This window comes from Siphateles boraxobius, unplaced genomic scaffold (genome assembly GCF_051911475.1).
Source record: "Siphateles boraxobius isolate OS27281-9 unplaced genomic scaffold, OSU_SipBor_1 73, whole genome shotgun sequence".
NCBI classification, from domain to species: Eukaryota; Metazoa; Chordata; class Actinopteri; order Cypriniformes; family Leuciscidae; genus Siphateles; species Siphateles boraxobius.
Genome location: NW_027509201.1, coordinates 2,566,852 through 2,586,633, shown reverse-complemented (window position 1 = coordinate 2,586,633; position 19,782 = coordinate 2,566,852). Strand labels below are relative to the sequence as shown.

The 19,782-nt window shown below is 35.1% G+C and overlaps 2 protein-coding genes across 2 annotated transcripts; both read left to right on the top strand.

Moving 5' to 3' along the window:
- Positions 1–318: 318 nt before the first annotated feature.
- Positions 319–7,948, top strand: mtrf1l (mitochondrial translational release factor 1-like). Its single transcript, XM_077217482.1, has 7 exons — positions 319–866; positions 946–1,025; positions 1,666–1,849; positions 1,985–2,148; positions 3,039–3,156; positions 4,442–4,578; positions 7,706–7,948. The coding sequence occupies exons 1-7, from the start codon at positions 467–469 to the stop codon at positions 7,913–7,915; spliced, it is 1,293 nt and encodes a 430-aa protein (XP_077073597.1). The 5' UTR covers positions 319–466; the 3' UTR covers positions 7,916–7,948.
- A 1,236-nt stretch (positions 7,949–9,184) lies between these two features.
- On the top strand, positions 9,185–13,662 carry fbxo5 (F-box protein 5). The gene is made up of 5 exons (XM_077217481.1): positions 9,185–9,311; positions 10,416–11,077; positions 11,171–11,261; positions 11,721–11,897; positions 13,097–13,662. The coding sequence occupies exons 2-5, from the start codon at positions 10,440–10,442 to the stop codon at positions 13,346–13,348; spliced, it is 1,158 nt and encodes a 385-aa protein (XP_077073596.1). The 5' UTR covers positions 9,185–9,311; positions 10,416–10,439; the 3' UTR covers positions 13,349–13,662.
- Positions 13,663–19,782: the final 6,120 nt, after the last annotated feature.

Here is a 19,782-nt window from a genome sequence, read left to right as displayed (position 1 = left end):
AGATTAATTAATAATAAATTATATTTTATTAAAACAATATAGACGTGTCTCCCGTATATAATAGTAATTAAAATTATTAAAATAAATAAATAAAACATTTTTAAATAGTATTGTGCTCCAGATTCCGTGTTGACGAACTATCGTGATGAACTTTCATTTTTTATTTTAAAATGTGTGTAAATTTATTTTTATACAATGTTACCTAAATGTTAGACAATGTAAAGTATTGTTTTATAATATACATAACAGAACGTCTTGAATATTTCCAGTATGTTTGTAATGTTTCGGACTTTTATTTTGAAGAAGAAAAGATTACCCGGAAAAAGAAGCTTGGTGAATGTGTACAAGTACATGTGAATGTTGTGGTTAATAGATGTCAACTGAAGGCTGAAATAAAATAGTGTTTGGAAAACTATTTTGAATAGCAAATGCTTTTATCCTCCTTTAATACGGCACTTGAGTGGAGATGGCAGTCGTTTGCTTTAGTAAGAGGCTAATGAATGTGACACTGAGAGCAGGAGTCATTAGAGGAGCAGTATGCAGATACCCAGCCATTCACAGGACTGTTAACAGTACAATACCACACACTCAAAGAGCCTTACATACATCCCAGTCTGTGATGGTCACTAAGATACTGTCTGTGGATGAGATCTTTAACAAGAAGTCTCTACATGACTATCTGAGGAAGAAGGAACTGGAATATAACACATGGTTGGACTCCATCAGTACTGAAAACCAACCACTGGATGATGATGATATAAAAATAAAAAGGAATAATCTTTCAGCACTAGGGCCTTTGGTACAAAAAATCAAAGAATTGGAGGAAAAACAGAAGGAGTTGGAGGAAACACAGGACTTGCTGAAAGGTAATGAACTGTGAAAGATTTACTTAAATTGAAAAGCTTTCTAGAGTGCCATTTCATTTGCATCTGCATTTCATTTCAGACAATGACCCAGAATTACATGAACTTGCAGAGTCGGAGAAGGAAACCTGTCTGGCAGCCATTCAAGATCTCAAACAAAAGGTGAGGTGTGAAATCCTCTCATTAACATGTCAGTCACCTTTATTAAATAAATTACCCTTATTGATTGTCATACAGTCTTTGCACAGTCACAGATCTTCTTTTTTTTTAAGTATACCAAGGAATGAGATGGATGACATGTAAACACTTACAGACCTTATGGGTCTCACATATCCAAGTTTTATAGTTTATAGTATACAATAATGTATTAAACTATACATCAATAATGTATATTTTTAGCATTATTGATGTATAAGTAAATATACAAGTTAATAATTTATGAATTTTTAAACAATACAGTTAATGTATCCAGTAAACGAATTAGAAATTAATATATAAATGTATACAATTTATTTTATTCAAATTAATTAATTTACTGGATACATTCACTGTATTGTTTAAAAATTAATTAATTAATAACATCCAGTTATTATATAACCAGTGAAAATAAAATATAAATAACATTAATAGCATGACTTGATAATGATTATTTATTTATTTGTTTGTTTGTTACTCTTATTGAATTATTACTTTAAGGCAGTACAAAAAGTAGTGAAAAATTTTGCAAGTCAAAATGCTGTAAAACCAATAGGTTTAAACATAATGTAAACCGACACTCAATACTTAATTTTCTGTGTTCCAGATTTTATCACTGCTGATCCCAGAAGAGGACTCCGACATGAGTGACCTGGTCCTAGAGGTCACTATGGGGGTCGGAGGTCAAGAAGCTATGCTCTTTACCGCAGAGATCTTCGATATGTATCAGTCTTTCGCTGCTTTCCATGGCTGGGACTTTGGAATCCTGGAGGTCATGTCTAGTGAACTAGGTTGACACATTTGTCTACTTCTAACCGGTCATAGGCAAAGACTCTATAAACTCTTAATAATTTGTGTCAGTGATTGTGTTTTTGTTATCATGTGCCCTGAACGCTCATTTCCAGTGGTGTATTTGGCTTGTTTAGGGGGCATCAGACATGCAGCAGCCAGTATCAGTGGTCCACTCAGCTATAAAAAGTTAAAGTTTGAAGCTGGCGTCCATCGTGTCCAGAGGGTCCCGAAAACAGAAAGTAAAGGTCGCATACACACCAGCACGATGACCGTGGCCATACTTCCTCAACCCACTGAGGTACACACAAAACTTAAGCTCTAATGGCTATTTAGATAAATGCATGTCTAAATTAGGTGTTATTATTAAAATTGAATCGGTATTTCATGAGAAAGCCTTAGGGGTGTAGCGATACCCTCATGTCACGATTCAATACATATCACAATACTGAACTCACGATACAATATTATTGCGATACTCCAAGATATATGATAAAAGGTTAACAAAAAATGTACTACTATTGATTAAAATGCTAAATTAGGTATTACATTGTAGGTGTAAGTGAATAGTGTTAGATTTGGTGCATTGAAACCCAAAGCACAGGACAAAAGAGACACCAGAATAAAAATATTCATAATTCAGAAGCTGAAAATACAGAATTGTTTTAGACGAATATGCTTACACTCTGTCACTGACCAAATATATTTAAAATAATAGGCCACTTTTTACTGGTAACATCAGACATTTGGCATTATCAGGACCCACAAATATTCCCCCATTGCATTATTATACATTATATACAACATTATAGTAGTTTAATGTCGTACTGACACTAAAACTCTGAAAACTTGAATTTATTCTCACACAGTAATATTCATTTTGGGTGAACTATCCACGATACATATTGTTGCATTTTTGTATTGCGATATATTTGACACGATATATTGTTACACCCCTAGACAGCCTTGTTCTTTGAGCAGTACTCAGGTATAAGTGATTATTCATCTTATTGCATTGGTTTTTTTTAAAATATATTTTTATTGAGCAGATTTAAAAGACATTATGTGCATGACATATATGAAAAACATCACAACCTGCTTTTTTTTTACATCCATAGAAATGAATAAAGAAAAATTATACAAATATAGAGAACTCTTATTGCATTGTTGACTTTCTCTTTACCCTCACAGATCTCATTTACCATCCACCCCAAAGATCTGAGGATCGAGACGAAGAGAGCCAGTGGAGCAGGAGGACAGCATGTCAACACCACCGACAGCGCTGTGAGGATCGTCCATCTACCCACAGGTCAGCGGGATGGAGATAAGGTGGAGAATTGAGTTGGGACGCCAGGGACAGGTCCTTACCAATATCCAGCTACTACTGAATTGTCCCTGACAATAATTTTGATCAAACAATTAAAAAAAGATTTATATGTAACCACTGTTTAGTTAATTTGAGCCACATCTGAGAAGTCATAGTAAATACGCTTGAAAACTGTTTTAGTTTAGGGACGTGCATTTAGTGCATGGATGGAGTAAGGTAAGTGTTTGAAACAAAGTCTATGTGCACAGTTCAGTTGAATGGTAATGTTTACGCTCTTTAACTTAATGTTGTTAAACTGAATGTACAAAGCTCAAATTTCCACAAAATTAAAAACAACACTAAAATAAGAGTGTGCAGTTAATGAGATGCATGTAGAAGTTGTGTGTTTCTACAGCAACTGTACACTCTCAGTCGCGTTTTCTTTCAGAATCATTGGTTTAGTTCATTTTTGATATTAAAATAAAGTGATGCACAGTGTCATCAAGAAACAAAAAACACTGTAATTCGCAGTAAGTGCACTATATACTGTACATTATGCAATATTTACTGATTATGTTAATGTTTGAGAGATGTTGATGATTGCATTATGGACAGAGTCAAGTTAAAGTCTCCTTGTCATCATTACCTTTAACTTATAACATTACATACATAATTAAAGTCAATACAGACTTAAAACCTTAATGTCAATCCCTGAATAACATTTTTTGCTGTTATTAATGTATGCTTGTTTTAATATTCTATCATAAAGTACAGAAAGCTAAATTGTAATTTTGTTGGTTTACATAATCAAAATTATGAGTTATGAATGGGTTGGCTACCATATCTATAAATTTAGATGACATGAAATTATGGTCAAAAGTGCGTTTGTGTCCCCACCAATGTTAAAATCAAACCTATGCCCTATATACAAATATATATATACTGTTGTATGTATAGTAACAGTAATATTTTAAAATATTTTTTACAATTTTCTAAATGAATGTATATTAAATTGTAATTTATTCCTGTGACGCAAAGCTAAATTTTCAGCATCATTACTCCAGTCTTCAGTGTCACATGATAATAATAAATGTCGTAAAAACCATAATAATTATCATAAGTATACGGTTTCCACAAAAATACTAAGCATCATGTGACACTGAAGACAGAGTAATAACGCTGAAAATTCAGCTTAGCATCACAGGAATAAATAGCTTTTTAACAGTTATTTTAGATTGTAATACTTTCACAATAAATATGACTTTTTCATAATTTGTGCTATTTTCAGGCACAGTGTCTGAGTGCCAGCAGGAGCGCTCCCAGATCAAGAACAAAGAGACGGCGATGACACTCCTGCGAGCCAAACTCTACAGCGCCCGGCTGGAGGACGAGACCAGCAAGAGATACCAGGCTCGCAAACTCCAGGTACATCGAAACCAGAGCATCAGTGCATGTTATTCAAAAGAAGAAAAAAAATCTTCATAATCTTTAAGCAAAATATAATCTTCCTCTGATATAACACTTTGGTCACACAGGCTATTGGACAATGTAAACCAAGAGCTGTTTTTGATTTGATTTGATTTGATTTATTTAATTGTATCAAGAATGCCTTACACATGAGACAAAAAAAAAAGGCAACAAATACAATCGAGGATAAAAACACAATAAAGTCCAGGACTTATTTCCATTGTGGTCCTCAACACATAACATCTAAACAAGACACTTATAGATTGTGTGATAATCAATGACATAACATAAAAAAGAAAATTCATAAATAAAAAACAAATAAAAATGGCAACTGGGCCCTGATTCTATTCCGCTACCCTCTCTAATAACCAGGGCCCGTATTCCCAAAGAATCTTAATGCAAAAAGCAGCTCCTAGTGACAAAATTCTAAGAAAATTCTTAGAAATGTGGGCGTTTACTCCTAAAATTAAAGAAAAAATCCTAGTAAAGAAAAAAGTAATTCAGAAAGCATCTTAACCCTTAAAAGAGGTCTTAAGGTCAAAATTGTTAGGAGCACGGACGAGGGCATTTAAGAGGCTTAAGAGCAGTGGTGGTAAGTAACGAAGTAGAAATACTTCGTTACTTTACTTAAGTATTTTTTTCGGGGATCTGTACTTTACTTGAGTATGTTTTATTTGCATCTACTTTTACTCTTACTCCAACAAACAATACATTTTCAAACAATAAATACCGTTTTGGGGCTTTTAAATGCGATGTGACAGATAGCTAGCGCCTGCTATGGGGTGCCGTTAATCTCTTTACTACTAGTTAATTGTAAATAAACACAAATGAACAATAATAGGTAGCCTATGTTGAAAGATACAGTACAACTTACCGAAATGTATATACCTTATACATAATATCAATAAATCAGTGTTTTTCAACTGCAGATAGAGGTCAATAAATCAGCTGGAGAACATTACACATAACGTTACATTTACCTCAGGAAAAAAACAAACATTTAATGACCATAGTATGTTAGTTGGCTAGAAAAATTAGTATTTTATAATATATGTAATATTAGTATAAATTAGTATTTTGTTAAATGTGCACTATATATTTATTATATTTTTACTTATATCATTAAAATATTATAAAGTTGTTATTATAATAAAAATCACATGTATTTTTAACATGTAATAATACCAGCTGACAGGGCTCTCTGTAGCCTATGTTTACAGAATTAGGTGAGATTTTCTTAATTTAAAAATTAACATGTATCTACTGTACCAAATATTTATCAAAATGAATCTATTGAATCAAGATCAGAATCAAACCACAATAATTGAATTGAAATTGTAAAATCTGTATCAAAGAATGGCCTACCAGTCATTGCACCATAATATTCTGTCACTAAACTTAATGAATTTGTTTAGAATTGATGCAAGGTGCTTCATTGTCTCTTATGATTGCAAATCTAACAAATTCTTAATTGCAGTATCTAATAATTTGTTCAATTAAAACAGATCAATTGTTTTGGGAGTGATATGCAATGTTTAATTATTGAGATTTACAGTTTGAATATTTACTTTTTACTTTCTGTACTTAAGTACGTTTTAAAACGGATACTTTTGTACTTTTACTCAAGTGATGTTTGAATGGAGGACTTTCTACTTTTACTGGAGTCATTTTTTATTTAGGTATATATACTTTTACTCAAGTATAATTTTTGAGCACTTTTACCACCCCTGCTCAAGAGTTTTTTTAGCAGAGGAGAAAATGGCAGAAAGACGAAGAGGGAGAAGAAATGCATTGCAGTCAATAGATGACAGTGAGTTAATAAGACACTATAGATTAGATCGTGCAGGGATCATGTTTGTGACCGATTTTATTAGAGACACAATAACATCTCCGACACAGCGCAGGAATGGCGTAGTGCCAGAAATGAAATCACTACTGTACATTAAGATATTTGGCAGCTGGGAAAATGCATCAATGCAGCAGTGATGATTTGGTTCTGTCACAAACTTCTGTAAGCAGTGATCACAAACAATTACAGCACTTTCAGAACCTCTTATTGTGTCGCAGTTCATTTAGTTTCCACTGGACATTCCCACATTGCAGGGTCAAAAAATGCATTTATGAATATAGCAGGCTTCCACACAAGGAGGGGGAATGAACCGTAAATAATATATTATTAACCACTATAAGCTCCCACGTCTGCTTCTGTGCTGTGACACCCGGCCTGATGTTCCTTTAAGGATGGCCTTGTGTTCATCCACTAACTGGGCTCACAGTAAACACTGTTACTCTGTCCAGTTGAGCTTTCTTGTCCTTCCTGTTTTTTATTCCATGTTTGTTACATTAAAACCAACATTCAAACCAACACTTAAATAGACAGTGGAAAAATGTTTATCATTCTAATCCAATCAAATACCTTATAGGAAATTAACAGTATGGTAAATAAAAAAAAGGATTTATATACAGAAATATAATGTGTGTGTGTGTGTGTGTGTGTGTGTGAGAATGGTCAAATAGGAAAAATTACGCATGTAATTTCAAAGTGAAGGCTTAGAATAGACCCTAATCACTCTTTTTTCCCTTCTTGGACAACCAACCAATCACAGTCTTCAAAAGATTGTGTCATACATAGCAACGGGGTCAGCCCCGCCTCCTCACTAAGATAAAAGTTTTTGTCTTTTCCTTACTCAGAGTTGCTCTCAGATCGGTCCCGAATCACTCTTAAGCTAAGACTCCTACGTGAAAGTTTTTAAGCTAAATTAAGAGTTTTCTGAGAGGATTCTTAGATTCTTTAGGAATACGGGCCCAGGCCTTGATTCTCTTTTTAAAAGAGTTCATGCTGGAAATGACTTTTTAGCCACATCAATTTGGTATTCTCTGAATATCCTGTTTTACCTGGAAGTACATTGCATTAACAGTTGCGAACATCAATTCACATTGAGTTTAACTTTATAATGGACAGAATAAGGCTACTGTAGAATTGTCAATGTTGATGTATAAGTGACTATCTAATATCAGAAATAATTGGTTTAGTTGATTTATGTTAATAATATACATAAACTACATTTTACTTCTCTTATTACAGATTGGCACCAAAGGCAGATCAGAGAAAATCAGGACGTATAACTTCTCACAGGACCGGATCACTGATCACAGGATTGGAAAAACCATTCATGACGTGCGTGGATTTTTACAAGGAGAGGAACTGCTAGAGGAGATGATTGTGTTTTTGCAACAGTTTTCTGAACAGGAATCCCTCATGGATGTTCTCGAGGACAATGAACAGAATCAGTAGTTATTTATGGCAATAAAGAAATGTGTAAAAGTTTGACTTCATGGGTGTCAAATTGAATTGTGAGGCCAGCGTCTGGTCTAAGAAAAGAGCGCAGTATATCTCACCATTACCCTGAGAAGCTTCACACACACTGTGCTTTCTCTTGAAGTTCACACAGCCCTGTGAAATGCTTTGGTGAGGTGACTAATTACAGTTAGTTTGACTTTTACAGTTGTTTGAGATTTTTTAAAATCATTTTGTAGAGATTTAACTCGCAAAGAGCCATTTCTAGCTCATAAAATAATATGTAGAGCTGGCTATAACATACATTATTTTTTTTAAAACTTTTTAATGGCAGGATTTTATATAAAAGCTGTTGTAATATAGTTTAAAATGTAATTTATTCCTGTGGTGCAAAGCTGAATTTTCAGCTTCATTGCTCCAGTCTTCAGTGTCACATGATCTTTCAGAAATCATTCTAAGATCATTTCTTATTATCAATGTTTTTTTGTTTTTTTTTTTGGAAATCATAATACACTGCCTTTTAAAAGTTTGGGGTAAGTAAGATTTAAAAAGAAAAAGAAATGAGCACTTTTATTTAACCAAGGCACATTAAAATGATTTTTTTTTTTAAAGACTGTAAAGACGTTTATGAAATTAATAAATATTACAAATAATTATTTTTAATAAATGCTGTTCTTTTGAACCTTCTATCCTTCAAAGAATCCTTTAAAAAACAATTTCCACAAAAATACTAAGCAGCACAACTGTTTAACGTGAATAATAATAATAAATGTTACTTGAGCAGCGAATCAGCATATTAGAATGATTTCTGAGAGATTATTCATGTGACAATTAAGGCTGGAGCAATGATGCTGAAAATTCACAGAAACCAGTTCATTTAAATTGTAATAATATTTCACAATATTACTGGTTTTCCTGTATTTTTAATCAAATAAATGCAGCCTTGGTGAGATTAAGAGACTACTTTTAAAAACCTTAATGGTTCCTGTATAATCTCGGTAATAACCAATAATAATAATTTAAAAAAACATTTTTAAAGTCCACTTTATTGATTTATTTAAAAAAGGCGCTTTTCCCCCCAAGCGCGCCTTTGATTGGTTGGCGCTCTTTATGCATGTTGACGTTTAGGAGCTATCTGCGTCATGACATCACTTCAGTCTTCCGGCGTACGCTTTCATTGGCTGCTGGTCGTTTAAAGGTATTCCACTGCGCTCTGGTTGGCTAGACGGTTTTTCGCCAAATTTCAAATACATTTGCAAGTGGCGCTTTTTCCTGAAACTCTCACTAACCATTGTGTTGCCGCTTAAATGCTTGTACTACAACTGCAATAGCGACCAGGACGTGTTTGTAACGACATATGAGGACTATACAAACGTGATTTTATATTTTAGAGGTAAGAGACGACTACTTTAATGTTATATTTTTGTAGTTTCGTGAAAATATAACTCTTTAAATAGGATTTTGAGCAAATAGTTGCTAGTTGTCCAGACATTTTTTCGATCACTCAATGTGATGGTCTCAGATTTGAGTTTAGTATTGTATTTTTGTATAATGCAATTTATCTATTTGTATTATAGAAGCCATTCAAAGAAACGTTATAAGCATTTTTGCGTAGGAACATCGATTTTAAGTTGTCCTAAAGCTAGTATGTGGCCTCAGTAGTGTGCATCATGAGGAGCCACGTCAGGAATGCATGCACTTAGGCGCGTAAATTTAAAAGTACAAATAAACGCATCCACTATAACATCTTAACACATTAAATATCAGGCAACAAAAATGAATTATTTCAACATCCATTATCACTGTGTTTTTATATTAAGGCTGTAATGTTTAAAACGCGAGAGCAGGCTAATGCGTTTCCATTTGAGCCTTAAAAAAAGGAGGGACATTGTGCTTTGTGTTTCTATATGAGTTTATATAATTATTTATGTTTTAAACGTATTGGACACATAACACATAAAGAAAATCTGCAATTAGTTAATGCAGTTCCAATATAGGCCTAAGTTACAGTGTAAAAAATATGACTTCCATATTAGGTATTTGTGTACCTAAGCTTCTTTAAGTTGATGTCATTTTAAGTCATGTTTTCTGGGAATACTTTTTAAATCAAGTTACTTTTTGCTGAAAACAAGTAAAATCTGCCAATTGTAAGACATGAGAATTTAATTCAAATGGAAAAATATGTTGTTTTTTTTGTACCCCATTGGCAGTTATTTTTTTCTTGTTTTTAGCAAAAAGGAGGGAAAAAGGCTTTACACCTTAATAGGTCGTTTAGCATCTCAAATATTCTTGATATAAGAGTGTTAGAGCAGTCACAAGTGTTTAGACCTTTGTATTGGAAGATGGGGGGGGGTATATTTACTTGTACTGACTGTACATGTCAAACTAGTAGTTTGGCTAATGTGGCTTTATAAAATGTTCACATTATTGGGTTAGTAATGACATATAACAATTTGTCCAACATACTTTAACATGTCTTATTTCTCATTTCCTCTAGTTTGCGGTCTGAATTGGACTCATTATGAAGTGTCCAAGCTACAGTGACGATTGTACCGTTTTATGCCACATGGAGAAAGCTAAATCGGACCTCGGTGAGATGAAGTGCCACACCGTTTCTCCACGGAAAACGGCCGCCCCAAGCTCACCGGTGACGGCCATCGTCTCCACCCCAACGGAGGCCAGAAGCAAAGGTCCCCACAATAAAGAAAACTACCAGAATAAGCGTCATTCTCTAGAGGTCACGTCAGACGACGAGCTGATGCTCAGCAGTTGTGGCCTAGCTGAGGACAGCGGCTACCTTTCCCTCCAAAACAGCCGGTTGGATCACGGGGATGTGGGTGGCATGGACTCATTGGAGAGGAGTAAAGTGGAAAATGTGTCCTCTCAATCCTCGGATGCGGAGTGTCATTCTGCGCTCTGTCTACCCGTGCTGAATTTCCAGGAGGAGGTGTGCAGAGAACTGGCCAAAAGCTATAAAAAGAGCAGAAGTTACGACTGGACCGTCGTCAATAAGGTTGCTGTGAATTTCGGGCTGCATAATGTGATCGGTCAGAAGATGGGACTGCAGTTTGTAGACCTCCTTTGTGAACTGTTGAAGAAGGACATGAGGCACATTCTCGCCAGGGTTTTGGGCCTGCTGGGAGATTGCGACTTAGTAAGGTAACGTCCCGTTTAGTTTCATTATTTTTCCTGTGATTTGATCTGACACTGATGTGGATCAGATTGACTGACTGTCTGTTTGATCTGTTGCAGCTGTAAAAAAGTGAGCCAGACATGGCGGAAAATCATTTCCCAGGATCATGTTGCCCTTCAGCGCTGCAAAAAAGCAGAAAGAACACAAAGGGTAAGAGACATTCAGATGACAACTGGACCTATTCACCCATGTGCTGTTTTATTAACTTTTATATAATGCAAAGTTCACATTGTAATGGTTTAGTTTAAGCTAAATGAAATGGACTTGAATTGGTTCTTTCAGGTGCCAAACAGAATTAAGCTTGTCAAATGACTACCTCAAGATCGCTCAAAGAAAAAAACACCATTACAAAAAAAAGCTTTTTTTCTTACCACAATAATGCTTTGATTTTAATATTAGGGTTTTTCTTTTATTAAAGAGTTTGGTTTCAATCTTGTATTCACATACACAAAAAACCCTCAAAACCACTTCCAAGCTTAAAATTTGGTTTGAGACAAACCGCAGTGTCACTTATAAAAGTGTGCATATTTGTGGTTCGAACATGATTAGAGCCTTCATAATTGTTGTTTTGCTATCTTTCAGTTCTAATTGTTTGTTTTTTGATTCCAGGACTCGGGCCGCCCCGTGGGATCATTATCACGAGACTTCACCTTGAGCAGGGTGGTGTTCTCTTGCATGCAGACCGTCGCCTCGACGCCCATTCACAAGGCTGTTAAGAAGTCGCAGTGCCAGACTGGTGGAGCGCAAAACTCATCCAAATCAATTCGCTTCCAACAGTTTCAAGAGGTAATTTTTTATTTTATTTTTTTATCTCCGTTACACTAAATTATGGATCCTTTTCACAGACTGTGATGCGTTTTCACAGTAAACATTGTAAATCCAGCTTTCTTTCTTTAAATATACATTTTACTTTAAAAAAAGTGTAAATTTATATGAAATTGCTGATCACTTATCAATTCTGTTGTGTGATTGGCTGAGGTAGGGATGGATTTGTCTTTCTCTCTTCTGACCAACTTAATGTCTCTAAGTTTTCCTCTTTTATGGTACATTTTCACCGCAACGATGTAGCCTACTTAAAGGAGTTCTTCCTCTGTTTTTCGCGTGCGGACGACAGCGTTGTCAAAATGATACCATTCATGAAATGATTAAAAGCGTTATATTCTGCTGCCAGGCAAGCAGTTGGCGATGTCACTTTGTAATGAAACCCTAAGGGCCAGATTTACTAACCGCTTGCAGCAACGCAAACCTTCATTTGGTGTTAAACTCAGTATTTCCTAAAGACATGCATTGCAAAATGAGCGCTGAAAGATGTGGACAGGGTTGTCTTTGCAGCTGACCTTATTGCATATGCGTTTGTAGGAGTTTCCCCTTTCAGACACAGAATTTATGAGGAGAATGGTTTGCACCATTATTTACCGCCCCATAAAAGCACATCTAGACACTAACTGGTAGATTGTGTTGGTCATTATGGAAATGATCTGGCTGCGTCTTTTATTTGTGTGTTGTCAGTAGATCACGCTGGACGACTCCCATCGGTGCTTATTTAGAGTTGCGCTCTCGCTAATTTGCGCTGTTTAGTAAATCTGGCCTTAATTTAAAATTTTTTTGGGGTACATACACAGACTATAATAGTATTGTTTTCTAAAACTTGAACCTTGAAACCAGTTTTCAAATGTTAATGTTTTCAGGCGCCTAAAACGCTGTTGCGTAAATGAACGGCCAAAATACACGCGTTTTGTTTTTCCGTTCTGTCTCGCGTAAACGCCCCTATTAAAAGTCATAGAACATGGGTTTTTTCTTTTGCTATTGGGGCAAATGGGAACACCAATTATTTGTTATAGTTTCCTTTCACCACTAGAAGTTTACCCAACTATAATGGCTTCTGAGAACCTGGGAAATGAGAAAAGTTAAATTGTCTCTTCTGATACACACATGAGTTTAGTTGTACGTGTCTGGCAGCTGATGTGAATGTGTTTTTCTTCTAGGCTGCCAGATCCCTCAAGCAGCACGAGTCTCTGCGACCGTGTGTTCTCTGTGGCTCTCCGGCACGCGTCGACTCCGACATGCAGCAGGCCGTGTGCACACGCATCAGCTGCGCTTTTGAGTTTTGCACACTGTGCCAGTCGGCGTTCCACAACTCCGACCCGTGCCGAAGATCAGTCCGAGGCTTCTCCCACTCCCAGAAGACACTCGTCGTCGGCTCCACTCGAAGCAAAAGAAACGTCCGTCGCCTCTGAGCACCACAAGGGAAAATGTTGCAAGAACTTTTAAAAAAAAAATGCCTTTGGATTCTTAACTGTTTTGAAAGACTTTTTAAAATGTTTTATCTTCCTAAAATGTGAAGTGAATTTTGCACAACGTGGAATACCTACAATCATCCATTGCCAAAAAAAGATTCAACAAGGAGGTTAAACAGCCTCTTGTATATTGTGAATGTTTTATAAGATTTTATAACATTATGAATGTTTTATGATGAAATGAACCATTCTTGTCTGTTTTGTTACAGAATGTACATATTTAAATGGTTAAATAAAGCCTGTATATTTTTAAATTTTGGTTCTTTATTGACTGGCAATATAATTGAGCTTTCAAATATGTAGGAGTCTTTTTTTTTTTTTTTCAGGGTTTAATTGCTTAATGATTGAGATTCCTTATTGGCTATTAGAACCAAGAGATTTGCTTATTGCATACTTTGCAGTGTGCTACATGTCACATGACTTCTCCATTTGGCCCATGACGTTATAGGTGTTTATCTGCCTCTAATCACTCTTGCTATACTGATGTCTGTGCAACACTGCTTCAAATCGAACAAACCCTGGGTTTTAGTCATACTTTACACTTAACTTCAGGTTGAGTGCATTGCATTATGGGATCCAATTCCCAATACACATTTTATGAAATATCCTCTGCATCTGAAATCACATAATTCCCTACTATAAAGTAGGTGAAAAACAGCATGTGATAAAAGTATGTCCTAATTCACAATACTCATAAAAGAGTAGGCAAACAGTTTCCAGAGAGATGCATATAATGGATACTTTTCTATCCCATAAGGTAGGATATTATCAATGGCAGTGAATTGAGGCTTGTAGTTCATAATGACAACATGACAAATGTAGTACGTCCAGATTACATTCATACACACTCATAGCATATAGAACATACTTTGTTTTCTTCCTTTTTTTTTGCAGTTTTGATCAATTTAATGCATCCTTGCTGAAAAAAATCTTTAAAACTGACCCCAATCTTTAGAATGATAGTACATACTGAGCACAATACACATGCTATGGTCTGCTCCATATAGTAGCCTATGGCAGTATATTAACAATTTTGACATTATTATTATGATTTCCGCATAAAATCTATATTGCTCTCAGCTGGTCAATCAGGTTATCTGTTATTAGTGTCGTGTGGTCTGATGAAGACACAAAATGGAGCCCAGAAACTTCTGAAGCTTTTTTATTTTTAGCTAGATGGCACCAAAGAGCTTTTCTATGACACCTATTCCTCCTGGTGCTGTTTAATCCACAGGTTCACCACCTAAAATTAATGTATTCTGTGAAACACTCAATTACGTTTGTATTTTTTGTATACTTTGCCGTATCAAGCACAATAGTGTTTGTTAAACCAGGTCAAATGAGCAGCGGATGAAGGGTTTCCACTGAACTACACGGAGGGTTTACCAATCATTCACTGTCTAATGTGATTCACAGACAGAAAACAGAGCTAAACCTGAAACACAATTACCTCTCTACTTGCTGGAATCTGAATTAGTGTCTCCCTATAGAAAGTATCTCATTTATAGAAGAACATATAAATAATGTGGCCACTTTTCTCATTTCCATTACGTTTCAACCATGTCTGGACCCAGGTGTGTATTTTCAGAATACAAAACACTGATTGCAATAATAGGCTATGAGTTTCTTATCTTTTTTCCAATTGTTTACTCCTTCGCAGCTATAAGTAAAATATAAGTTTTTCTTGTTATATGTTTGGTCCACATGTGAAAAATGAAATTATTATTATTTGTGATGCAATAATGCTGCTTCCTTACATGCCATTTAATAAATTTAAACCATATAACATCCATATAAAATGTGATTTCATTACTGTGAAGTCTGAATATTGTTTAAAATGCTGTGAAAGGATATAAACCAAATTGTAGACAAGTAAAAACCATGTCAATGTTTGATTTGAAAGATTATAAGTATAGATATCACTGCATGCTTGAAGCCAATTTTAACCTAGAATTAAAAATATAATTGATTTTTGGATTTCCTTCCACATCTCTGACATAAAACCTGTTGTATATGGCAATAGACATTTGTTTTCTCTTACCCATGAAAATGGGTACAACTTAAACTTGAAATATATTTGAAATAATTGTCTTACAATTTTATTCTTAAAATTGAAAATAAACGTTATCCGAAATAAATCAAACATAAAAAATGAAATGTAATTTATTTCCGCTAGTAGTCAAGAAAACATTTCATTGTACTAAAGTAATTAAAACTGAAATAAAAATTCATCAAAAACAAACATACTTAAAAAACAAAAACGAATAATGACGTGTTAATGTTAATGACGAAACAAGTAACAAAATGATTAAAACTTTTAACTAAAATGAAAATAAAAGCAAAGTATAAAAATTATAATACCGTGGTACAGTGAAGATGTCAGTAATTTTGTATATACAGTTTACCATGGTACCATGTCAAAAAACATGGTAATACTATGGTACTTTGATATACAGTTTACCAAAAAACATGGTCATACTTTTTGTTAATGTGACAGATTTAACATTTAAAAAAACTCACAAAAGCTAACAACAGCATTAAAGTTTTTGACCATTTAAAATTTAAAATGCTTTAATGTTTTATTGATCCTTTCTCAGCATGATTCAACTAATTCATAACCATAAATAAGTGCACCTGTTCCATTCACATTTAATTTCCTCTCTCCTGCTGTTTCGTTTAGAAGTTTTCCTGATTTACTCTTGGAATGCACTATGGCTCCATTGCTAATATTTTTGGCTTATGATATAAATTGCTTGCTTTTCTTCATTTGTACGTCGCTGTGGATAAAAGCATGTGCTAAATGAATAAATGCAAATGTAAATCTTGACAAAGAACCACCAGGCAAGACGGGACCTGTTTGTCTGTTCATTCTAAAGGCTGAAATATCAGTGTGTAGTTGATGATGCTGTCACTGTCCCGGAGACTCTTGTGACAAGCGGCCATTTCTCAAGGCTGAATGTGGCTCTTAAACGACACCCCCACGTCCTCATTACATTTATTCCTTCATCTGTAAACACGCACACTGGGGTTGCTGCATGCACAAAAAATAGGATGTGCAATTGTAAAAAGACAGATTTGGAGTGAATTATTGGGATTGTAAAAGCAAGGTTGTGTCATGTAGAGAAATATTCCGTAATTAAAGGGATAATTCACCCAAAAATGAGAATTCTGTCATTATTTACTCACCCTCAAGTTGTTGAATGAGTTTCTTACAAGTTTAGAACAACTTGAAGATATTTTAAAGAGTTTTGGCAACCAAACTTTCCCCCATTGCGAACGTATACGGAAGTAAACATTTTTCAAAATTTTTCTTTAGTGTTCAACTGAACAAAGAAACTCATACAAGTTTAGAAAAACTTGAAGGTAAGTAAATGATGACAAAATTTTCATTTTTGGGTGAACTATCCCTTTAAGGTCTTCCTCTCAGTATAATTAATCTCAGAGCTGACCTTTCTGGACGAGAAAACCTCTGTGTGCGTGTTTTATTGTATTTCCATTTGATTTATTAAACCACAGCCTGTACAAATGAAGCTCCAAATCATCGGAGGATACGGAGAGCAAAACAGGTGTTTACACTGAAACACACACACACACAAAACATATTGCTTATTATGAGTCATTCTGTTTGGGAATACAAATCTAATTTTTCTGTTTGAAGCTTTCTGCTGTGATTAACCTTTCAGGCTAAATGCAAAGCGCTCTGAGTATGTGGGTGGGTGATGTTTTAACATTATTTTAGTCACATCTGGGTTTAAATTTGAATTAAGGGCATGTGGGTTCGTTGGAAATGTGGACTGTAGATTATTGCCACTAAAGGAATGCATTATTATGAAATCTGTCTTATAAAACAGTGAGTTCTGACTCACTGTCAAATGCTTGCTTTTTAACCATAAATGTCTTAATTTTAGGCCAAACTCAAAAAATATATATTTAGGCCTAAATTTAAGATTTATGTTTTTGAACTGCCTATAAAAAGTCCATTAATTTGGGTGTAATCCAAATACGGGTTGGGTGTAATCCTAATCCGTATACGTTCGCAATGAGGAAAAGTTTGGCTGCCAAAAGTCTTCAAAATATCTTCAAGTTGTTCTAAACTTGTAAGAAACTCATTCTCGTTTCGAACAGCTTGAGGGTAAGTAAATAATGACAGAATTCTCATTTTTGGGTGAATTAGCCCTTTAACATAAACAAATTTATAAACTTACTCTGATGTATATTTGTCAGGCAAACTGAAAAAAAAAACAAGGCATAAGTTTATCAGTGACTATTTGCATCTATTAGGTTTAAAAATATATAATATATTTCCAAAATCTATTCAAATTGCTTAGAATCAATCTGTTAGTTCACCCAGAAATGAGAATTCTGTCATTAATTACTCGCCCTCATGTCGTTTCCAAACCCGTAAGACTTTCATTCATCTTTGGAACACAAATGAAGATCTTTTTGATGAAATATTCTGTCCCTTCATTGACAGTCTACGCAATTGACACTTTGACACTCCAAAAAGTTCATAAAGAGATCGTAAAACTAATCTATATGAATCGAGTGGTTTAGTCCAAATTTTCTGAAGAGACTCGATCGCTTTATATGATGAACAGATTGAATTTAGACTTTTATTCACATATGAACATTCATCAACTCACACATCAGTTATGATAAACAGAAGCTCAAGCATGTTCGCTTGACGTGCGAAAACCAATGAGGTTCATTCTAGTCTTACGCATCACGTTTGAGCTTCTGCAAGAACCAATGAGGTTCATTCTCGTGTTATGCATCACGTTTGAGCTTCAGCAAGAACCAATGAGGTTCATTCTCGTGTTACGCATCACGTTTGAGCTTCAGCAAGAACCAATGAGGTTAATTCTCGTGTTACGCATCACGTTTGAGCTTCAGCAAGAACCAATGAGGTTCATTCTCGTGTTATGCATCACAATTGAGCTTCAGCAAGAACCAATGAGGTTCATTCTTGTGTTACGCATCACGTTTGAGCTTCTGCAAGAACCAATGAGGTTCATTCTCGTGTTATGCATCACGTTTGAGCTTCTGCAAGAACCAATGAGGTTCATTCTCGTGTTACGAAGCACGTTTGAGCTTCTATAAGAACCATTGAGGTTCATTCTCGTGTTAGGCATCACGTTTGAGCTTCAGCAAGAACCAATGAGGTTCATTCTCGTGTTACGCATCACGTTTGAGCTTCAGCAAGAACCAATGAGGTTCATTCTCGTGTTATGCATCATGTTTGAGCTTCAGCAAGAACCAATGAGGTTCATTCTCGTGTTACGCATCACGTTTGAGCTTCTGCAAGAACCAATGAGGTTCATTCTCGTGTTATGCATCATGTTTGAGCTTCAGCAAGAACCAATGAGGTTCATTCTCGTGTTACGCATCACGTTTGAGCTTCTGCAAGAACCAATGAGGTTCATTTTCGTGTTATGCATCATGTTTGAGCTTCAGCAAGAACCAATGAGGTTCATTCTCGTGTTATGCATCACGTTTGAGCTTTAGCAAGAACCAATGAGGTTCATTCTCGTGTTATGCATCACGTTTGAGCTTCTGCAAGAACCAATGAGGTTCATTCTCGTGTTATGCATCACGTTTGAGCTTCAGCAAGAACCAATGAGGTTCATTCTCGTGTTACGCATCACAATTGAGCTTCAGCAAGAACCAATGAGGTTCATTCTCGTGTTATGCATCACAATTGAGCTTCAGCAAGAACCAATGAGGTTCATTCTCGTGTTACGCATCACGTTTGAGCTTCTGTAAGAGGTTTGTTCTTGTGCATCAAAAGCAGGTTCGGTTGAGCTTCTGTTTATGTTCGGTGATCAATGTTTATATGTGAATAAAAGCCTAAATTCAATCTGTTCATGATATAAAGCGATACAAATGGATTTGTTTTACAATCTTTTTATGAACTTTTTGAAGCATCAAAGTGTCAGTAGCGTAGCTGTCAATGGAGGGACAAAAAACTCTCAGATTTCATCAAAACGATCTTCATTTGTGTACTGAAAGATGAATGAAAGTCTTTCGGGTTTGGAGCGACATGAGGGTGAAATCACAGCATTTTCATTTTTTGGTGAAATAATCCTATTATTCGAATCTTACCTTTCATGCGGTGTGTAATAAAGCTGTTTGTGAATGGAAAAGGTCTGCAAAGTTTTAGAGATCAAAGTGTGTGTGTATACTATTACTCTGACAGTTTCTGCTACCTCACAAATTCTGAAACCATTTCAAAACTTTGATTGAAAATACTGTACTTTCATTTGCAACCAAGGTTAATACACATTATAACCTGACAGAAAAATAACCTTTATTCTGATTATTAAGTTGACCTATTTTTGAATCATTGCTGTCTTGTATTATATCACCCCTTTTCT